This window comes from Dryobates pubescens, chromosome 17, assembly GCF_014839835.1.
Source record: "Dryobates pubescens isolate bDryPub1 chromosome 17, bDryPub1.pri, whole genome shotgun sequence".
Classification (NCBI taxonomy): domain Eukaryota; kingdom Metazoa; phylum Chordata; class Aves; order Piciformes; family Picidae; genus Dryobates; species Dryobates pubescens.
The window spans coordinates 21,290,623-21,312,485 of record NC_071628.1 but is presented as its reverse complement, the minus strand read 5'-3'; the positions used below and the strand labels follow the sequence as shown (position 1 = coordinate 21,312,485).

Below are 21,863 nucleotides of genomic sequence, written 5' to 3'. Positions count from 1 at the left end.
GGGAGGGGGTGGTTGAGGGGTCCGGGGGTGGATGTCGGGGGGTGCGAGGCGGGGAACACAGCGTCCGCCGCCCAGCTGGGGCCGGGCGAGGGGCGCGGGGTCCGCCCGGGGCGGCGGGGCCTGCTGGGAGGAAGCGGGGCCCGGAACCGGAGCGCCCCGAGCAGCGCGCCTGCGCCGGCACGGCTCGGAACGGAGCGGAACGGAACTGAGCGGCGGGGAACGGCGCTGGGCTGCCACCTGCCGGGGACTGACCACCGGCTGCGGAGCTAGGACCCGCCGCTCGACGCCGGCAGACGGACCCGGATCCGGACTCGCACCGGCACCGTGGCCGTGCTACCCGCGCCCAGCCCGGCACCGTCCCCTCAGTCCCTGCGTGCTCGGTGGGTGCTGCCGCGGGAACGAAATAGTACTGAAATAACCTTCAAGTAGTGATGAAATAAGCCTAGTTATTAATAAAGGTAATAACAGTACATTCATTAACATCTTTTAAGATAAACAATTAACAACCCAACAATAATAATCGTGCTGGAACATATATATCATAATCATATCATATCATGACATTTTGGATAGAACCACAGAATTATTAGCCGTGGAGAAGACCTCCGAGATCACCAAGTCTGACCAGTAACTCAACACTGCCAGGTCACCACTAAACCATGTTCTTCAGCATCTCATCTTCAAATCTCTCCAGGGATGGGGATCTGATCTCCCCCCTGAGCAGCCTGTTCAGTAGTTGAGAACCCTTTTAGTGAGGAAGTTTATTCTAATGTCCAAGCTAAACCTTCCCTGGTGCAACTTGAGGCTGGTCCCTCTTGTCCTGGCACTTTTTTTCCTTCTAGGAAGAAGAGACCAACTGCCCCCTGGCTCCAGCCTCCTTTCGGGGGGTTGTAGAGAGCAATGAAGTCTCCTCTCAGACTCCTTTTCTCCAGACTGAACAAAGTTCCCTCAGCTGCTCCTCCCCAACCCTGTTCTCCAGACCCTTCCTCAGCTTCATTGCCCTTCTCTGGACCTGTTCCAGCATCTCAATATCCTCCTTGGAGGGAAGGGTCCAAAACTCAACTCAGAAGTGCAGGTGTGGCCTCACCAGTGTTGAGTACAAGGGGACAATCACTGCCTTCATCCTGCTGGTCATATCATTGCTGATGCAGGCCAGGCTGCTGCTGGCCTTCTTGACATAGCACAGTACAATATGATAGAATGTAATGAATTCAGTACAATGAATATCAGAGAACACAGAATCCAATCTAAGAGTTAGAGATGTGGTGCTGAGGGACATGTTTTAGCACCTTGGCAGAGCTAGACAATGGTTGGTCTCAGTGACCTTTAAGGTCCCTTCCAGCCCAAATCATTCTTTGATTCTAATATCAACAGCAGTGATTACAATGATGATGATGAGGTCAGGAGAAAGTTCTTCCCAGAGAGAGTTGTTAGCCATTGGGATGTGCTGCCCAGGGAGGTGGTGGAGTCCCCATCCCTGGAGGTGTTCAAGAGGAGATTGGATGTGGCCCTTGGTGCCATGGTCTAGCCATGAGGTTTGTGGTGACAGGTTGGACTTGATGATCTTTGAGGTCTCTTCCAACCTTGGTGATTTTGTGATGCTGATGAGAATGACAAAGTAAGGGTGGTAGAGCCTGGCTGTTGCAGGATGACAGAGCAGCAGGGTGGCCCTGGGCCAGGCACTCCTCCACCATCCACCTCCCTGGATGGCTGCGGCCCCTCGGTGTCTTTGGGAGGAGGTTGTTGGGGGGGCAGCAGCACCTCATTGCTGCCAGTGAACGTGCCCTGGGTGTTGGGTGTGCTCTGGTGAGTGAAGGGAGTGAGGAGGGATGGGAGAGAGGAAAGAGCATTTGGGCTTCCCAGTGCCTCTCCTTAACCATCTGCTGCTCTCTTGGGATGGCCAGGTATTGACTCCCCATCCACCCCCGAGGGCAGGCTCACAGAGTCATAGAATCATTTAGGTTGGAAAAGACCTTCAAGACCATCGAACCAACCCTTATCTAACTCTTCCAAGTCCACCACTAAGCCATATTCCCAAAGCAACACACCTTTTGAACACCTCCAGGGATGATGCCTCCACCACCTCCCTGGGCAGCCTGACAACCCTTTCAGCAACAAAAAATCCTTCCTAATGTGCAGCCTAAGCCTCCCCTGGTGCAGTTTGAGGCCCTCCCCTCTTGTCCTGCCACTTGGGAGATGAGACCAGCACCCACCTCATGATAACCTCCTTCCAGGTAGCTGTAGACAGGCTGCCGCCGAGGCAGCGAGGCCAGCAGGGCCCAGAGATGCCCCTTGCCACCAAGAGGCCAGGCTGGCTGCGGGCTGCTGGAGCACCGAAGCGATGCTGCCTCTCCACCACCGAGATGGTTGTCACTTCCTGCCCCGGCACTGTCACCACCATGCACCAGGAAGCGCAGGCACTGCCCTCCCTCAGCTTGTTTTTTGGCTACCCCTCACTTCTCCCTGTGCTTTGGCATCCCCTCGCTGTGACACGGGGGACCAAAAGCCAGCCCAGCTAGTGGGGACGATGCCAGCAGCTCCACCAGCCCAGGGAGGCTCTGAGGAACGTCACTGCGTGGGAAGACGTTGTGGCTGGCTGCCCTGCATTGTGCATGGTACCTCTGAGGACTGGGGGGGTCGGGGTGGGGGTGGGCAGGAACACTTCCCAGCCACCTCCACCCCTCTGAAGGCTCAAAAACCAAACCTTCAGTCCTGGCCCTGCATGGCTGGGAGAGGAGGAATCATAGAATCAGTCAGGGTTGGAAGGGACCACAAGGATCATCTAGTTCCAACCCCCTGCCATGGGCAGGGACACCCCACACTAGATCAGCCTGGCCAGAGCCTCAGCCAGCCTGGGCTTAAACACCTTCAGGGACAGGGCCCCAACCCCCTCCCTGGACAACCCATTCCAGGGCTTCACCACTCTCATGGGGAAGAACTTCCTCCTCACCTCCAGCCTGAATCTCCCCACCTCCAGCTTCATGCCATTCCCCCTAGTCCTATCACTACCTGAGATCCTGAGCAGTCCCTCCCCAGTCCCCTTCAGATCCTGGAATGAGAAAAATGAAAAGAGGCAATGGAGATGTTTGTGAAGGGGACAAAGGGGCAGTAGGGGATGGTGGAATTCAGGGGACAGAGCCAAGGTGATCCCAGTGGCCAGGTGAGGAGATTCCCAAGAACATGAGAAAGAACCTGAGACCTAGTGCTGGGCATGGATGTCTAAAGGCCTGGATGGGCCTTGGTGTGTTCCTTCAGCATGGGGGAGGTGGGGAGTGGCCCCAAGCAGAGAGGTCCTGGGAGGAAATGAAACCATCTCATGCCTCTGTTTGCAGCAGAAATGTACCCACAGATACAAACCCACCCACCCATGCATCAGTGCACCCACCCAGGCTCACAACCATGTCACTGCACCCAGGCATGCTCCCCAGCACAGCCATGGGGACCAGAGAGAGGGGGGATGTGGCTTGGGGTTTGCTCTCCAGGTGTTTCCATCAGAATGTGAGAACTTCAAGGGGATTTTTTGTATGATGGTAACTGAAAGTCACCACCTTGGATGGAGGGAGGGATGGAGGGAGGGAGGGAGGGAGGGATGGATGGATGGATGGATGGGTAGATGGAGTCACCATCCCTGGAGCTGTTTAAGAGTTTGGGCTTAGGGGTCATGGTCTAGCAGTTGTGTACAGGGAGATGTTAGGTTATGCTTGGACTCAACAATCTTCAGAGCTTTTTCCAACCAGGCAATTCTAAGTCCAGAAAACTCCTTCCCTCCTCCCCAGTACTTCTGCACCTGGGAGTTCTCCCTTCCCAGGGCTGGGGAGCAGCACAGAGCTGGTGGTTCTCAGCTTTTGGATGAAAATAGAAGGTGTGACCCCAGCCTGGTGGGGAACCATGACAATTCCCAGGCTTTCCCAGTTCATCAGACCCAGGAAGAAGGAAATACCCCAGCCATAAATGCTCAGAGCTGCTTTTGGGGTGCTTGGGGTTTTATTCTCCCCTCCAAAAGGCTATCCCTGTCATGGGGACCAGCAGCATCCCCACTGTCAGCTGGAAAGGTGATGCAGGTGATGGTGGCCAGCACTGGGCCATGCAGGAGACCTGGAGAGGATTCCAGTGTGAGCTGGGACTTCTCCTGGGAATGGCCTTGGTTTATGGAGAGCTGGGATTTGTCCAGCTGGGGTGAGGTGTGGGCAGCCATCTTCTTGCCTTGCACCAGAAGAGGGGACCCTTCAGCAATGGGAATTGGCAGGAAAAGGGAGAATAAAGAAAAAGGAGGGGGAGGAGGTACAACAGAGGAGGAGATGGGAACAAAACCCCGAGCAGGAGATAGTCCTTTACTGAAGGAGGCATGGCATGGACAACCATCTGCCCTGGCCATCTTCTCAGCATCTCCTGCTGGTTTGGTCCCTGTCGGGCAGCAAGTCTGGTTCATCCAAGGGCTTGGGGGCAGCAGTTTTGGTGCCTCTAGGGCTGGATGAGAAGTGGTGGGCAGGAAGAAGGGGAGAATTGGTGCCTTGGGTGTCCTAGAGAGTGAGGAATCTTCAGGCAGTGGCTGGAAAGAGCAGAGGAAAGTTGGCATTGAAGCTCCAGATGGTTTGACCCGGGGGAATTCGACGTCGAGCTGAAAAAGAATCCCTTGAAGGGAGCCAGGTTTGGTTGGTTCTGTGGGTCCCGGAGCTCCAGGGGTGCTGAGGGATGTGGGACGCTCTGCAGGTGGGGTCGTCACCCTATAGATCCCCCCTCGGAGCAGGGATAAAACCCCTGGCTCACGGATGCTCAGCAGCGGAAGGCACTGGCGGCGGTGGTGTGGCGATGCCACGGGAGGGCGTTCCTCTCCCAGGCTCCAGCGGCAGGGGACAAAACTGCTTCGGAAGCGCCAAAGCGGATCAGCATCCTGCTCCCCGCTCAGTGCTGCTCCTTGGGGAGGCTTCTTCCTCCCCTGCCAGCCCCCAAACCCCTCTGGATACCAGGAGCAGCCTCATCTCAAAGGCTTCCCTGGGGACCCCTCTCTTCCGAGATGGTTTTCATTAAAGCAGGAGCAGGTTGAAGATGCTGCCTGTTGGTGGGGTGGATCAGTCTGAGCCCCCCTGCTCTGCCTGTATCCCCTGCTAGGACCAGCTGTAAGGGGCAGCACCACCCTGATGGGGTCATGGGAGCTGATTTTAGAGGTATGAGAGCCGAGTGGTCAAGTGGGACCCCTTATGATGGAGCCAATTAATTAGGAGATGTCTATGAGGGGAGATGAGGCTGTTCCTCTCTGTGCCTGCTCCCTCCAGATCTACCTTTGCTCTACAATAGCCACTGCTGCACTGCCACCAGCAGACCCAGCACCAGCCTTGGGAACACAGAGTTGACTCTCAGCTCTGAACACACCCCAGCTGTCCCTCCTGCAACCTGCTGCTGGGAAAGGGTTTGAGGAGCATCCAAAATCCCAGAGGCTTTTGGTTCCTGCAGGACCTGGTGGTCTCTGTCTCTGTGGGATTGTGTCTCCATGGCTGCTCTCCATCTCTCCCCTCTTTTCCTTCCCTCACCCCCAGAAAATCATTCCCATACCCATGCCAGGGTGGGTGGAGAGCCAGGTTTGAGGCTGTTCCTGGGAGCCTGGAGCTTCCCTTGGTGTGCAGGGAGCAGTTATCTCGGCATCTCTGTTGCTCCCTTCTCAACCCAGGGCCAAACTCCATCCTCCCTGCTTCCTGTTCTGTGATCAGCAGGCACCTTGAACCTCCCAGTGACGCAGGGCAATCGATCAGCCCAACCACCATCTGCCCTCCAGAGGGAAGAAGGAGGTGAGGGGTGGGAGGAGGCCAAAGGCTTTATACTCATTTTGGAGCCTTCACAGCACAGGGGCAGAGCCACATGCTAGGTTTAATGTGTCCAGCTCTCCTCCATCCACAGCTCCAGCCTGGGCTGAGCAGAGGACCGGTGTCTTCTCCAACTCACCACAGAAAGAAACCACAGGATTGTTTCAACTGGAAAAGACCTCCAAGATCATCCAGTCCAGCCATCCACCCACCCAACACCACCATGGCCATTAAACCATGTCCTGAAGTGCCATGGCCACAGGTTTCTTGAACACCTTGAGGACCAGGGGAAGGTCCCACCAGCTCCAGTACTCCAGAAGCTGCTCAGTCTTGGAGGCTGAGTAGATATTTCCCCACACACACTGAAAAAGCAGACACCAGCCATTATCCCCACTGTGAAATGGCTGCTCCTGGGGTTCCAGGCATGGGAGAGCCCAACTCTGACCCAAGAGTGGAACTGTAAAGAGTAAGACCTTTTTTTGGGGGGTTACTTCTTCATGGGAAGGAGCTCTCAAGGTCTGCCAGTGCAGCAAGCCAAGCAAGACACTAGGGCAAAGCCCATCACATTTAGAGGATCCACTGCCACCAGCTCAGAGGGAGCTGTCCCCAAAACCACTGGCAGAAAAGACTCAGAAAGAGCTTAAGTTGCAATTTGGAGTTTTAATTTAAGCTCCAGGGCATCAAGGGATGATATTCTTGATGTCTAGGGACTGTCACCAATGTTGGGGACAAGCAGCACAAGGGCAGTAGCCAGGAGTTAATCCCCGTGGGGAGATGATCCCTGCTAACAGATCTCACAGGAGGACAAACAGCCCAAGGAAAGAAATTAGAAACAGAGGAGCTGCTTTTAATGGGGGAGGGGGAGAGGGGCTCATTAAGTGTTGGATCAATTCCCCTCTTCCTTCTGTCCTGGAGGTGATAGAAGGAAGCTTAGGAGGGACTACTGAGGGTGCCAGGGAGGGATAGGACTGGGGGGGGATGGAGCAAAACTAGAAATGGGGAGATTCAGATTGGATGTTAGGAAGAAGTTCTTCCCCATGAAGGTGGTGAGAGACTGGCACAGGTTGCCCAGGGAGGTGTTTGCAGCCAGGCTGGAGGTGGCTGTGAGCAACCTGCTGTAGTGTGAGGTGTCCCTACCCATGGCAGGGGGTTGGAACTGGCTGAGTCTTGAGCTCCCTTCCAACCCTGACAATTCAGTGATTCTATGATTCTAAGAGCCACAGGTGGTTCCACCAGCCTGTTTTGAGGCTGGGGACAGGCTTTCACAGCGAGGAGCTGCCACCACCCTGAATGCCAACACCAGGCAGGTATCTTTGCTCAACAGAGAAGGTGTGTGGCTGCCTAGATCATTCCCTGTGGGAATGAAGGAGCTGGAAGAGGAGCTGGAGCCCTGCTGGTCTGCTGACTCATTTGAAAACCAACAGTAAAAGCTGTTGGCCAAGGAGTGATGAAAGGTCCCCTGGCTTATCACTGCTCTGCTTCCAGTAAGGGCACTTGCAGGACACCTGGGGAGTAACTGGAGGGCTTAGTTAAGAAAGGTCATCAGGGAAAGCAAAGGTAAGGGAGCTGGAGGCCTTGCCTACTGGGAGCAACCAGGGCTTTCCTGACCATTGATTGATGGATTGGTTTATCAGGAGGAAATGGGGAAGGTGAGGTGGAGAAGAGCTGAGATCTTGGAGATCTGGAGAAGACTGAGAGAAGGTTTAATAAATGTTGATAAATATCTGAGGTGTCAAGAGGGAGGGCACAGCCTCTACTCACTTGCACCCTGTGACAGGACAAGGGGCAATTGATAGAAACTCCAGCACAGGAGGTTCCACCTCACCATGAGGAGGAACTTCTTCACTGGGAGGCTCACAGAGCCCTGGAGCAGGCTGCCCAGAGGGGTTGTGGAGTCTCCTTCTCTGGAGATTTTCCAGACCCATCTGGCTGTGTTCCTGTGTGACCTGTGCTGGATTCTCTGCTCCTGCTCTGGTGGGGGGGTTGGACTTGCTGACCTCTGGAGGTCCCTTCCAACCCTTAAATCCTGTGCCTCCAAAAGGAACAGGGTGCCCCTGTTCCTTCCTTTGCAGAGGGTCGCTGGTCAGGGGATCCAGGGTGCAGCTCCACTCCAGAGCAAAGAACACTGCAGAGCTGGAGTACCTTATTTGGTGCTCAGCCCATACTTGCTGCTCTTCCACCTCCCTGGGGGCTGCCAAGGTATCCATCAGGGAAAACGTCTGGGGAAGGAGCCTGCTCAGCTTTCATCTTCCAACTGTTTTGTCCAGGAACAGGCAGTGTTCCTGGGCCTGGGAGAGGGGTGGCTGGGATTGAAGGGACAGTTTGACGGCAACAGCTCCAGAAAGAAAGCTGAGGCCTCACCTGGAGTTGCTGAGCTGTTGGATGGGCCAGGATATCCAAGGAGATAAGGACATGTGTGCAGACTGAGGTCCCAGGGGGTGCTGCTGCCTGTGCAAGATGTCTGGAGTGGTCTCCTGCAGCCACATGGGTATCTCCTGCAGCCACAGGGATGTCTCCTGCAGCCACAGGGATGGTTCTGCAGCTACATGGATGTCTCCTGCATCCACAGGGATGTCTCCCTTGGCACAGGGTGGCAGAGTTGCCAAGTGAAGATGGGACTTTATAAAGGGGGGCAATTTGCCTCCCACACCATGAAGAGAAGGGCTGCACAGGGAGGGTTAATCACCTTCCCCTTCTCCATCTGACACTGGGGTGACTTTTTCTCCAAAGGCCTCCAGGCTGTACCCAATGCAGACTGGCAGCAGCAGCCCCAGGGGAGGCAATCAGCCCTTACTAAAGGCATCTTGGGGAGCTCTTCCACCAGCAAGGAGCTGCTTCACCTCAGTAGTGTTAATATTAATCTGCTTATCTGCCCCAGGGCCATAAACCCCTCATCTTCAGAGGGAAAACCCAATTCCCACTGTTGGTCCTTCATATCTGCTCTTGCTTATTGCACTTGCACTTTCTTATCAGCACCCACAGCCAGCCTCCAGGGCAAGGAGTCACGCAACAGCTCCAGCAAACAGGTCTCTGGTCCTCCAGCTCTCACTGCAGCTGGAGTCACTGGGCCAAGTCCATGAGAACCTCTCCACCCCGTGTGGATGACTTGACACGCCACTGCTGACCTGGCTGTCTTGGTGTTCTTTGGAATCATAGAATCATAGGCTCACAGGATGTTAGGGGTTGGAAGGGACCTCCAGAGGTCAGCAAGTCCAACCCCCCCACCAGAGCAGGAGCAAAGAATCCAGCACAGGTCACACAGGAACACAGCCAGATGGGTCTGGAAAATCTCCAGAGAAGGAGACTCCACAACCCCTCTGGGCAGCCTGCTCCAGGGCTCTGTGAGCCTCCCAGTGAAGAAGTTCCTCCTCATGGTGAGGTGGAACCTCCTGTGCTGGAGTTTCTATCCATTGCCCCTTGTCCTGTCACAGGGTGCAAGTGAGCAGAGGCTGTGCCCTCCCTCTTGACACCTCAGATATTTATAAACATTTATTAAACCCCCTCTCAGTCTTCTCTTCTCCAGAGCCCCCAGGGCTCTCAGCCTCTCCTCACAGGGCAGTGCTCCAGTCCCTCAATCATCCTTGTAGCTCTCCATTGGACTCTCTCCAGTAGAATGATTGAATTAGCTTTGGCTGGAAAACTGCCTTTAAGATCACTGAGTCCAAACCATCAATCTAAGACCACCTAGGGCTGTTAAACCATGTCCCAAAGTGCCATATGCAGACGTTTGTTGAACAGCTCTAAGGATGGGGACTCTACCACAGCATCAAGATGGGCACTGAGAGACCCTGATCCACAGCCAGGATAATCCTGCATTCCCCTGCAGGAGATGAATGCCAGCCTTGGGAGTGCCTCATGACTCTGTTGCCCTGGCCCACAAGCAGTAGCTCTTGTCATAGGTAGTGGAGATGTTTAGAATCATAGAATCATTTTGCTTGGAAAAGACCTCATTGAGCCCAGATGTTTACCTGACACCACCAGGGCCACCAAACCATCTCCCCAGGTGCCATGGCCCCACATTTCTTGAACACTTCCAGGGATGGTGACTCCACCACCTCCCTGGGCAGCCTGTTCCAGTGCCTGACCACTCTTGCAGGAAAGAAACTGTTCCTACTATCCCACCTCAACTTCCCCTGGTGCATCATGAACCTATTTTCTCTCACTGGTTACTTGGGAGAAGAGCTCAATCCCCACCTCACTCCCACCGCCTTTCAGGCAGTTGTAGAGAGCAAAAAGGCCTCTCCTCAGCCTTCTCATCACTGGAGGTGTTTAAGAGGGGACTGGATGAGGCACTTGGTGCCATGGTTTAGTTGATTAGATGGTGTGGGGTGATAGGTTGGACTTGAAAATCTCGAAGGTCTTTTCCAACCTGGTCAATTCAATTCAATTCAATTCAATTCAATTCAATTCAATTCAATTCAATTCTAGTCTAGTCTAGTCTAGTCTAGTCTACCCTATCCTATCCTATCCTATCCTATCCTATCCTATCCTATCCTATCCTATCCTATCCTATCCTATTCTATTCCCACAAGGATGATCAGAGGGCTGGAGCATCTGTCCTGTGAGGACAGACTGAAGGAGTTGGGGTTGTTCAGTCTGGAGAAGAGAAGGCTCTGAGGTGACCTCATTGTGGACTTCCAGGATCTGAAGGGGGCTACAAGAAGGCTGGGGAGGGACTGCTCAGGATCTCAGGCAGTGATAGGACTAGGGGGAATGGAATGAAGCTGGAGGTGGGGAGATTCAGGCTGGAGGTGAGGAGGAAGTTCTTCCCCATGAGAGTGGTGAAGCCCTGGAATGGGTTGTCCAGGGAGGTGGTTGGGGCCCTGTGCCTGGAGGTGTTTAAGCCCAGGCTGGCTGAGGCTCTGGCCAGCCTGATCTAGTGTGGGGTGTCCCTGGCCATGGCAGGAGGGTTGGAACTAGATGATCCTTGTGGTCCCTTCCAACCTTGACTGATTCCATTCCATTCCATTCCATTCCATTCCATTCCATTCCATTCCATTCCATTCCATTCCATTCCATTCCATTCCATTCCATTCTATTCTATTCTATTCTATTCTCCAGCTTCCCCAGCCACTCCTCACCAGACATGTTCCCCTGAGCCCTCACCAGCTTCGTTGCCCTTCAGTATTTGGCTGATGGGCCTTATGGGTTGTCTTAAACCATCTGTTCACCTTTTCCTCCAAGGCCTCTGCAGCTCAAGCCATGGTTTGAACATCCCTGTCATCACCCTTGTTCTTCCTGCAACACTGGGATTATAACATTAAGAGGTGAAGACAAAGCCACTGTGACACAACTGAAGCTGCTCCATGAGTTTAGGTGGGTCTGAGGTTTTATCATCTCCGTGTTTCATCACGGACTGGTGGCCAGGCAGGACCTGGAGACATGGAAATCAAGAGTTGCTCCTTTTTCATTCAGGCTTGTTTAGCAGGTCTGAACAAGCTCCCAGCTCTAGCTGGAATCTCCCCAAGGTCTTGGGCAATCGACTTCCCTATCTTCTTCCCCAAAATGCTCTTTCATTTCTGGCTCTTCTTGGAAGTCTTTTGTGCAATGCATGATGAGTGATGGGCACTGAGAGCTGAAAGGAGCTCTCATTGGTCAAGGGCTGGGGCTATGCCTGAGCAGATGCCACCCACAGGAACAAGTTTAAGACCAGGGCATGTTGCACAGGATGGCTACACTTGTTCCTGTGCTATTGGCCAAGGTGGCTTTGCATGCAAGCTGAAAAGAAGGAGGCACTTGGCTCTGCTGCCCTGGATTGCTTGGCAGCCAATGTAAACTCCTCAGTTTGAGTTGGAGAAGGTCCTGTTCCCCTTCTCTGCCCCACTGTGAAAACACCTTTGCACCAGTCCAGAACACTGCTGGCTTGACTTCCTTGACAGCACAGGGTAAAGGTATCCTTCCTTCCAACCTTCAGGCCCAGAACTGACTGAAGGTGGCTGAAGTTCTCCAGCACACTGATCCCTCCTGAGAGGTTTTGCTCCAGTCCAGTTCACTAAAAGGATCCCCTCTCATTTTTTTCTGGAGAACCCCTGCTGCAAGCTTGGCTGAGAGATTCTCAAAGATGTGCCAAAAAAAGTGACCTGGACAGGCTGGAGAGTTGGACAGGGGGAAAGCTCATGAAGCTCAACAAGGGTAAGAGTAGGGTCCTGCACCAAGAGAGGCTAGGGGCTGAACTGCTGGAAAGCAGCTCTGCAGAGAAGGACCTGGCAGTGGTGTTGGACAACAAGTTGCCCATGAGCCAGCAGTGTGATCTTGTGGCCAAGAAGGCAAATGGTCTCCTGGAGTGCATGAAGAAGAGTGTGGCCAGCAGGTTGAGGAAGGTTCTCCTACTCCTCTACTCTGCCCTAGTGAGGCCACATGTGGAGTACTGTGTCCAGTTCTGGGCTCCCCAGTTCCAGAGAGACAGGGAACTACTGGAGAGAGCCCAGAGGAGGCTATAAAGATGCTGAGGGGAATGGAGCATCTCTGTGAGGAGGAAAGGCATCACATCTACACATTCTCTGAACACCTCCAGGGATAGTGTCCCCACCACCTCCCTGGGCAGCCTGTTCCAATCTCTGACCACTCCTGCAGTGAAGAAATTGCTCCTAATATCCAGTGTAAACCTCCACTGGTGCAACTCTCATCCTGAAGAGACCAACCCCTGCCTCACTTCAACCTCTTTTCAGGGAGTTGCAGACAGCCAGAAGGTCTCCCCTCAGCCTCCTTTTCTCCAGGTTGACCAACCCAAGTTCCCTCAGCTGCTCCTCCCCAGCCCTGTTCTCCAGACCCTTCCCCAGCTTTGTTGGCCTCCTCTGGACATGTTCCTTCAGCTCTCAAAGAGTGATTCTCAAAGGGTATAGCCCAGTGGTACCCAGAGGAGCTGTGTTGGAGTACATTCCCTAGTAGTGCATTCCCCATTTGAGTAGAAGACAGTTCACAGCCACCCCACAGACCTGCTTTTGGTTCTAAGGTTAGATGTGAGGGAACATCCAACATTTGATGCAATATCCATCATCTGATGGAAAAGCCAACAGGGGAAGATGAAGAAGGCAGGAAATGCTCCCAAGTGGTCAAGATAAGAGAGGAGTTTCAACGGCCTCGGTTTATTGCCTTGTCCCACAGAGTGGCACCAGCCCCAGCTGTGCTAGAAGGGCCACCCAGGTCTTTGCCTCTTGTCTGGTCAAGAGATAAAGCAAGTGCTCAGTCCCTGCTCCTCATGGGGAAGCGCCGCTTGACCTGGAAGTGTTCACACCTTCGGTGCTTCAGGGTCAGCCCATAGAGCGGCGTCATGTCCACCTGCTCACCGGCACGGACGCTGAACTCCAGCTGCTGGAGCAAGGTGGACAGGAAGAGGAAGACCTCCCACCTGGCAATGTTTTCCCCAATGCATCTCCTTTTCCCCAGGCCAAAAACCAGCACCTTCTCCCCATCCTCTTTGTTCACTCTGGTCCCATCAGCACTGAGGAAACGCTCCGGCTTGAAGGCCAGTGGATCCTCCCACAGTTTCCTAGGAGGGAAAACAGCAGCTGCTGAGGTGGGGTCTCCTGGCCACAGATGTGGGGGAGACACTGGAAGGTGGGAGCTGTCAGTAAGAATCATTGAATCATGAAATCATTCAGGCTGGGCAAGACCTTTTAGATTCATAGAACCATAGACTCAATAAGGTTGGAAGAGACCTCCAAGATCATCGAGTCCAACCTGTCACCCAAGACCTCATGACTACTACACCATGGCCCCAAGTGCCACATCCAATCCCCTCTTGAACACCTCCAGGGATGGGGACTCCACCACCTCCCTGGGCAGCACATCCCAATGGCTAACAACTCTCTCTGGGAAGAACTTTCTCCTCACCTCCAGCCTAAACCTCCCCTGGCACAGCTTGAGACTGTGTCCTCTTGTTCTGGTGTTGGGTGCCTGGCAGAAGAGACCAACCCCCTCCTGGCTACAACCTCCCTTGAGGGAGTTGGAGAGAGCAAGAAGGTCTCCCCTGAGCCTCCTCTTCTCCAGGCTAAGCAACCCCAGCTCCCTCAGCCTCTCCTCACAGGGCTGTGCTCAAGGCCTCTCCCCAGCCTTGTTGCTCTTCTCTGGACACCTTCAAGTCTCTCAATGTCCTTCTTAAACCGAGGAGCCCAGAGCTGGACACAGCACTCAAGGTGTGGCCTAACCAGTGCAGAGTCCAGGGGCACAATGACCTCCCTGCTCCTGCTGGCCACACTGTTCCTGATGCAGGCCAGGATATCATTGGCCTTCTTGGCCACCTGGGCACACTGCTGGCTCATGTTCAGCCTACTATCAACCAGTACCCTCAGGTCCCTTTCTGCCTGGCTGCTCTCCAGCTACTCTGTCCCCAGCCTGTAGCATTGCATGGGATTGTTGTGGCCAAAGTGCAGCCCCTGGCCCTTGGACTTGTTGAATGCCATCCTGTTGGACTCTGCCCATCTGTCCAGCCTGGCAAGGTCCCTCTGCAGAGACCTTCTGCCCTCTAACAGATCAACTCCTGCTCCCAACCTTGTGTCATCTGCACATTTATGATGACTGACTCAATCCCCTCCTCCAGATTATCAATAATGATATTGAACAGGCTGGGGCCCAGCACTGATCCCTGGGGCACACCACTGGTGCCTGGCTGCCAGCTGGCTGTGGCACCATTCACCACCACTCTCTGGGCTCAGCCTCCAGCCAGTTCCTAACCCAGCTCAGAGCTGCTGTCCAAGCCAGGGGCTGACAGCTTGGCCAGGAGTTTGCTGTGGGGGACAGTGTCAAAGGCCTTGCTGAAGCCCAGGCAGACCACATCCACAGCCTGCCCCACATCCACCAGGCAGTCACCTGGGCATAGAAGGAGATCAGGTTGGAGAGGCAGGACCATGTTGGCTGGACCTGAGCACTTGGCCATCCTTCAGGTGCACAGTGATTGCCCCCAAGATGATCTGCTCCATAATTTTGACTGGCACTGAGGTCATAGAATAGATTCATAGAATACCAGGTTGGAAGGGACCTCAAGGATCATTTAGTCCAAGCTTTCAGGGTAAGAACATAGTTCGAATGAGCTGGCCCAGCACCGTGGTCCAACCATTAACCCAGCACTGCCAAGTCCTCAGCACCACATCTACACAGCTTTTAAATCTCCCCAGGAGTGAGTCTACCACTTCCCTTGGCAGCCTGTCCCAAGGGCTTGACACCCCCTTCAGTGGAGATACTGTTCCTAATGTCCAACCTAAACCTCCCCTGGCTCAGGAGATCCCTGAATTTAGTAGATACCTTCCCTGCTCCCTTTTGTCTCCAATGGTTGGCTCTTCTTCTGCCCAGGAGGATAAATGTGCAGAAAGGGTCCTGTATGTGACTGCAGAAGGCTTTCTGCCTCAGAAGGTACTTACTCATCATGATTGACTTGCCACTGATTGACAAAGACACAGCAGTCCTTTGGGATGTAGTAGTCATTCAGCACCGTGTCCTTGGTCGTGCTGGAGAGAAAAGAGACTCTTGAGAGTCTGGGAAGCCAAAAAGGTTCCTCTGCATCCTCAGGTGATTGCCACTCTGCTCCTAACACTGCTGCTGGAAGGATGCAATCCAAAGAGAAGGCAAGAATGGCTCTTTGGCAGCTCCTGCATTGCCCTGCACAGGAGCTGTGGGCTCCCTGTGTCCACAATGAAGCCATCATTCTACAAGTTGAGTATAATCTCCCTGCCTCTCTCCACATTGCTGCCTCAAATCCACTTTGTCCCTCCACTTCCTTCCCAAATTCAAACCATACCAGTGTGGGATGGTGAAGGGCAGGAAGGAGGAGTGCCTGAACACCTCCAGGATGAAGGCCTCTGTGTAGGGCAGGCTGCCCCGGTCTGACAGCCTTGGTCTCCTCTCCTGGCCAATGGTCTGGTCTGTAAGAAGTCAAGAAGAAGGAGTTGGTTAGTGTCAGCCCTGGCCACAGGGGGTTTTTTTGCCCCAGAAATGGGAGGAAGGAGTTTTATGGACTCACCTAGTTCTTCCTGGATCTTCTTCTGGATGTGGGGTTGTGTCACGAGATACAGGAGGCTCCAGGACAGGGCAGTTGTCACAGAGTCAAATCCTGGTCAGAGAGGAAAAGCACACTGAGGAGGTCTGTAGAACATGCAGGGCATGTGTCTCACCAGCACACTGAGCACTCCTGGGTGGCTGAGAAGGCAGAGGACATCCTGGACACCCAGTAGGGCTGGACTTGGGTTTCTATCCTGTTGGAGAAAACTCTGCTAAAGCTTTGTGTTCTCCTTGCTCCTGATTCACCCCTGGCTCGTGTCAGGTTTGTACAGCTTCTCTGGAACTGAGGGAGTTTCCACCAAGTAACTCAAAGATGAATCAGGCACTTGACATCTCCCTCAACCAGGAAAAGCCACACCAGTTTGTGAAGCTTGGCTGAGCTGTGAGCCGTGCCCTTTGCTTTTCCTTGAAGCCTCTTTCCAGAGCTAATGGCCCAGGCTGGTCTGCCAGGACTATCCCTGGAAGGTACAGGAAGACCAGTGAAGAGAAGACCAAGTGCTTAGATGCAACATGACTGCCTGGTGTTGGGCAAAGATGGGCCAGACAGACCTATGACATGAGGCTGAGACTGAAGGAGTGGTGGGAAAAGATACCTGCTCCAAAGAGGTCATTCACAAGGTTGACAATCTTCTCCTTAGGAATCTGTGTGGCAGTACTTGAGTCCACTTTTTTCTCCAGGCACTGCTCAATGAGGGAGTCAGTGATGTCCCTGATGTTGTTCTGAGAGGTAAGAGGAGACAAGTCATGGAAGCAGGACCAGCAGAGGAATGGATGTCACTGAACAACAACCTGATGCTGGGGGAGCCCAGGGTGCTACAAGCTCTGGAGGGCATCATCTTTCAGAACCCATGGTCCCTCCTACTTTTGCAACCTATAAAGAAGAAGGAGATGGTTCTCCAGGGAACCTGTGGCACAAATCAGATGTTCAACCACCGAACTGACCCTGTCAGGCAAGGCCATGGAGAAGGAGAACTGCAGTGCTGGGCTGCACATGGAGGGACCACAGGTGATTCAGACTAGAGCTGGGCATGCTGGATGTCATGATACCTGCAAGGATGCAGGTGTCCATCAATGCTTGGCTGCAAGAGGAATAACCAACTCACTCCTAGAGAGAGACAGAGAATGGGGATGCATCTCTGGTGGTGCAGCTGAGGGTCCTGCAAGCTCTTACCTTGTCATAGGTCTGGTAGTGCTCTTTGACCCTCTTCAGCAGGAAATGGAGGAATCGCTTGTTGAAGTCTTTAAATAAGGTCATGGAGCGGCTGGGAAGGTACTGGAGGAGGGGGATGAAGTCAGCAGGATTGCCAGCAGCAGCCACATCAACAAACTGCTCAGTTTCATTCACCACATGGAGCAGCTCTGGGTCGTTGTGGTCGTAGCGCTTGCCGAAGCACATGGCGCAGATGACGTTGGCCACGGACACCACCAGGTACTGGTAAGGCTCTAAGCTCTTCTTCTCATCCATCACCTGGAGAAACTTGGTGACCAGGTATTCGGCCTCCTTGGAGGTGTGCTCCTCCAAGAGGCAGATGGAAGGTGAGGTGGGGCTGGAAGTGATGGAGAAGGTCTTGAGGGCGTTCTGGGCCAGCTTCCTGCGGGCTCTCCACACCTCCCCTGAGTCGGGGCTGAAGGCCAGGCTCTGGCCATCTGCAATGTAACGGAAGCTATAGAGGTCAGGACGCCCCATAAAGTCTTCTCCTTGCTTCACCAGGGCTTGCTTGATGGTGTCCAACCCACTCAGCACCACCACAGGCCGGCTGCCAATCCTGATCCCCATCACGTCCCCATACTTCTGGCTCAGCTTGGTCAGGACCAGGTGTGTGTCCTTCCTCAGCTCCAGCACGTTGCCCAGGATGGGGTAGCCTCTGGGGCCTGGGGGGCTCTTCAGACCCTTGGGCACACGCTGCTGAAGGGACTGGACCAGCAGGAAGAGCAAGCAGAAGACAGCAGCCACGAGGAGGACCTCAGTGGCCGAGACAACTCCTTGGCTTCCCAGCAGTGACATCCCAGCCTTCATCGCTGCCAGCATGTGGGAACCCTAAAGGAATTAAAGAGGACTGTGTCAAAGAGGTTAGCAGGAGGTTGAGTCCTCCAGATGTTCCTGATGCTGAGAAAGAACACTGAGGGGCTTTAAATGGTTCAGGCTGAGGGAGCTGCCTGTATAGCACCTGAGGGGTTTCAAGGGGCACAAACTGGAGACCTGTAAAGACTCCAAACACATCCATCGCTTAAAAGGGACCTCAGCTCCCCAGAGCCTGTCATGGCAGATCTTCCCCTGCAGAAGATCCACAACCAGGGATACCTTCTGTTTGCAACAGGGCACAGAAAACTGCAGGAAGGGAGGAAGGGAGGAAGAGAAGCTCCTCAGTGAAGCTGGACCCATGCCCACCAAACCCATGGGGATTTATACCCGGGAGGTTGGATCTGCAGGGAGGTCACCAGCACAGGGCTGCCCTGCAGGAGCTCACAGCTCACTGAGCGGGCAGGGGAGGGAGCGGAGGGCCTGGTGCATGATTTTCTCCTTCAACCCCAAATCACAGAATCATTGAATCATTAAGTAGGGAAAAGATCTCTAAGATCATCAAGCCCAACTGCCAATCCACCACCACCATGGGCATTATACCATGCCCCAAAGCGCCATGGCCACAGGTTTACCTGACCACCTCCAGGGATGGTGACTCTACCACCACCCTGTGCAGCCTGCTGCAAACCCTGACCCTCTTGCAGTGAAGAAGTTTTTCCTGTTGTCCAGCCTAAACCTCCCTTGGTGCAACTTGAGGCTATTTCCTCTCATGCTATCACTTGTTACTAGGAAGAGGATTCCAACCCTCTCCTGGCTCCAGCCTCCTTTCAGGGAGTTGTAGAGAACAATGAGGTCTCCCCTCAGCCTTCTCTTCTCCAGACTGAACAACCCCAAGTTCCCTCAGCTGTTCCTCCCCAGCCCTGTTCTCCAGACCCTTCTCCAGCTTTGTTGCCCTTCTCTGGACCCCCTCCAGCACCTCAGTGTCCTTAATGTGACCACGCCAGTCCTGTATCCATGCTCAGGAGCACACACACACACACAAGTCGTCTGCTACCTGCAGGTCCTTGTGATACACAGGGCAGGTTCTGCTGCAAGCAGCTCCCAGCAGAAGGGGTCTGGCAGCTGCCTGCTCTTCTCCCACCTGGACCTTCTTCTCCTCCCACCAGGAAGGACATGGCTTTATCTATGCAGCCCATCTTTGCACAGCCAGGCGCTGTGATTGGGTTATGACACAAAAGCTATCCATTAACAAAGGAGGCTGAGCCTGGCTGGAGCCAGCCCAAGAAGCCAGGAAAGATTTTTCCTCAGCTCCAACAGGCTCTGGGGGGTGAATGGAGACTTCTCCTCCCACCCTAGAGGCCAGGATGGCAGGACAGAAAGGGGTCAGGGAGGCAGAAGGGACAGGGAGAACAGAAAGGGGTACCTAAGCACTGCTCTTGTGAGAAGGGAGGATACACTCAGGGCATCACTGCCCTCTGGGTGCAGAAATTCCCTCAAAGACCATTCCTGGTCTGGCCAAACCATTCCCAGCATACAGAGAGAGCTCTCTCTCACCTCTATGGCCAGCCTGGAGGTGCTAGGAACTGCAGCCTACAGCTGCTTCCAGGAGTGAGAGGCTGTGATTGGAGCAAGGCATCCATGGGTCTCCATCCCCAGGGAATCACCCAGCACGTTGAGTGCCCTGTGCCTGGTTGTGAGGACCTTCTGGCCCAGTGGTGGAGGAGCCAGGCTCAGGTTAACCATTGCCCAGGTTTGCGTGAGAAGGCAGCTGGCTCACGTCCCCTGGCTCGGGGCAGAGGGGAGGAGGAGCAGGAGGAGGTGAGTCCAAGAGATAGGAGAGGTGAAAGGGGCAAAGCTGGGGGCAGTTCATCCTTCCAAACACATCACAGCCTGCCCAACCCAGCTGGGCAAGATGCAGGAGCGAGCGGGGCCGTTGCTGCAGCCTGGGTGAAATTCAAGGCTTTTGGGAAGGAGCAGGAACGAGCCAGAACTTTGAGGGTTTGGCCCCAAAGTTTCCTTCAGGCTTTGAAAAACTAGAGTGGGAATTTGGCCCGGGTAAAAGCTGAGCTAATCTTTAATAAAGGCTTTCAACATCGGGGCTAATCAGGCTCATTAATGGCAATGACGCCGTTCATTAATGTTTGGCAAGAACAGTTACAAAACCCTGGCTGCTAATATCTCTGCTGATAATTGCTGGGCACCTCACAGACCAAGCAGCCCCAGCTTCACCAGGCAGTGCCTCACAGCGAGGAAAGCTTCAGGAGGGCTCTTGTGGAGGCAGGCTGGGCTTTCACAGCAACAGGCCAATGGAGGGCTTGCCGCGGGAGCTGCATCCAGCCAGCATCTCCCATCCCCATGGATCTAGGGTTCTATGATTCTGCCCAGCTCCCTTGTGTGGGATTGGGGTTGGGGAGGCAGCATTTCCAGCCTTGTGCAGGTGGGGAGCCTGCAGCAGTCTCTCCTAGGGATAGGATGAGAGGAAATGGCCTCCAGTTGCTCCAGGGGAGGTGTAAGTTGGACGTCAGGAACAATTTTACTGCAAGAGGGGTCAGGGTTTGGAACAGGCTGCCCAGGGAGGTGGTGGAGTCACCATCCCTGGAGGTGTTCAAAAACTCTGTGGTCATGGCACTTTGGCAGGTGGTTTAATGGCCATTGTGGTCTCAGGTTGATGGTTGGACTGGATGATCTTACAGACCTTTTCCAACCAAAACAGTTCTATGATTCTGTACCCCAAAGCAGTGGAAAAGATGAGGAGGGTCCTGAGCCTCACCTACCCTTCTCTCACCCTCTCCCATCCCCTTCACTAGCCTCCTGGGAGCTCCCTGCCAAGCCCTGCAGGGGCTGGGTGCCTCCTGATGAGAACAGTGTTAAGTGCTCCTGCCTTGCGTGCCAGGCAGCCTCACACCCCAACACCCAGCATCACCCAGCACCGGGCTCGCACCCGGCCGCCGCCCTGCGCTCAGCCCTCAGCTCTCCACAGCAGGCCGGGGAGCAGGCAGTGGCGAGCTGCTGCCAAGTCCCTGCACCTTGGCAGGGTTTTGGTGGCCAAGGTTGTGGTGCCAATGAGTGTGTGTGTGTGCAAGGACACACATGAATGCCAGCCCCACGTGTGTGAGCGTGGGGTGACAGCAGGGACTTGGCTTCCCCAGAAGCTGTGGCCAGGACTGTCCCTGTGTGTGTGGAGAACGTCTCCACCTTTGTGAGCACGTTGGTGTGTCCTGTGTGGTCCTTGTGTCCCAAGCAGCCCCTCTCCTGAGCCACTGGGAAAGGCAGCGTGGCCCCTGAGGGTGCACAGCCCTGTGCCTGGGACCATGGCAGCACCCTTCAGGGACCCCCGCACCCCAAAGGGGACATCGGCGGTGGCACGGTGGGGAACCACCCTCCTCCCCAGTCCTTACTGGAGAGGGATGGGACATCTGTGTCCTGTCGAGGGGAACACAAGTGGCAGCGGGGGCTGTTGGTATCTTTCAGGTGTTGGCAGTGTTCCGTTTACTGGGTGCTGAAGTCCCGTCCCAACCACCGCCCTGACCCCAGCCAGCCCGAGGGTGGCTGATCCTGAGCTGCTCCGGCGCCACCTTGACCCCGGGCCAGGCTCGTGGACGTGGGGCCACCGCCCTGGTCCTTTAAAAGCCATTTCCCCCCCACCCACCCGTAGCGTGACTGCGAGTGACCGAGGCGGCCCTCCCGGGTTTGGCCGGAGCCCCTTCGCACGCGATGTCCCCAGTGTCACCTCTGGGACCCCCCAGCCCAAAGCGGGGTGGGACGCACCGGTCCCTCTCTCATCCCGCTGAGGACAGGGATACAGGTGGAGCGGGGGGCAGAGATTTGGGGCGCAGGTCAGTCCCCCTTATCCTCCTTGAAGGGCAGGTCCTGCTGTGTCACACCGCGGGGACCGGGGATGGAGGCGCTGGAGCCGCAAACTCTGCCTGAGGCCCGCCCCCCCGCCTTTTGTCGCCCGAGCATCCCCCCGCCATGACGTGCCCGCCCGCCCCCTCTTGCCCCATGGCGGTGCCACCTCGCCCCGCGGGCCGCTGTGTCCCTCGGGGACA

At 54.7% G+C, this 21,863-nt stretch overlaps 1 protein-coding gene across 1 annotated transcript; it reads right to left on the bottom strand.

Moving 5' to 3' along the window:
• Positions 1-12,867: 12,867 nt before the first annotated feature.
• Positions 12,868-18,981, bottom strand: LOC104310193 (cytochrome P450 1A5-like). Its single transcript, XM_009911604.2, has 7 exons — positions 18,869-18,981; positions 16,963-17,829; positions 16,385-16,511; positions 15,754-15,843; positions 15,532-15,655; positions 15,155-15,241; positions 12,868-13,287 (listed from the first exon to the last, which is right to left on the bottom strand). The coding sequence occupies exons 2-7, from the start codon at positions 17,818-17,820 to the stop codon at positions 12,981-12,983; spliced, it is 1,593 nt and encodes a 530-aa protein (XP_009909906.2). The 5' UTR covers positions 17,821-17,829; positions 18,869-18,981; the 3' UTR covers positions 12,868-12,980.
• Between the last annotated feature and the right edge of the window lie 2,882 nt (positions 18,982-21,863).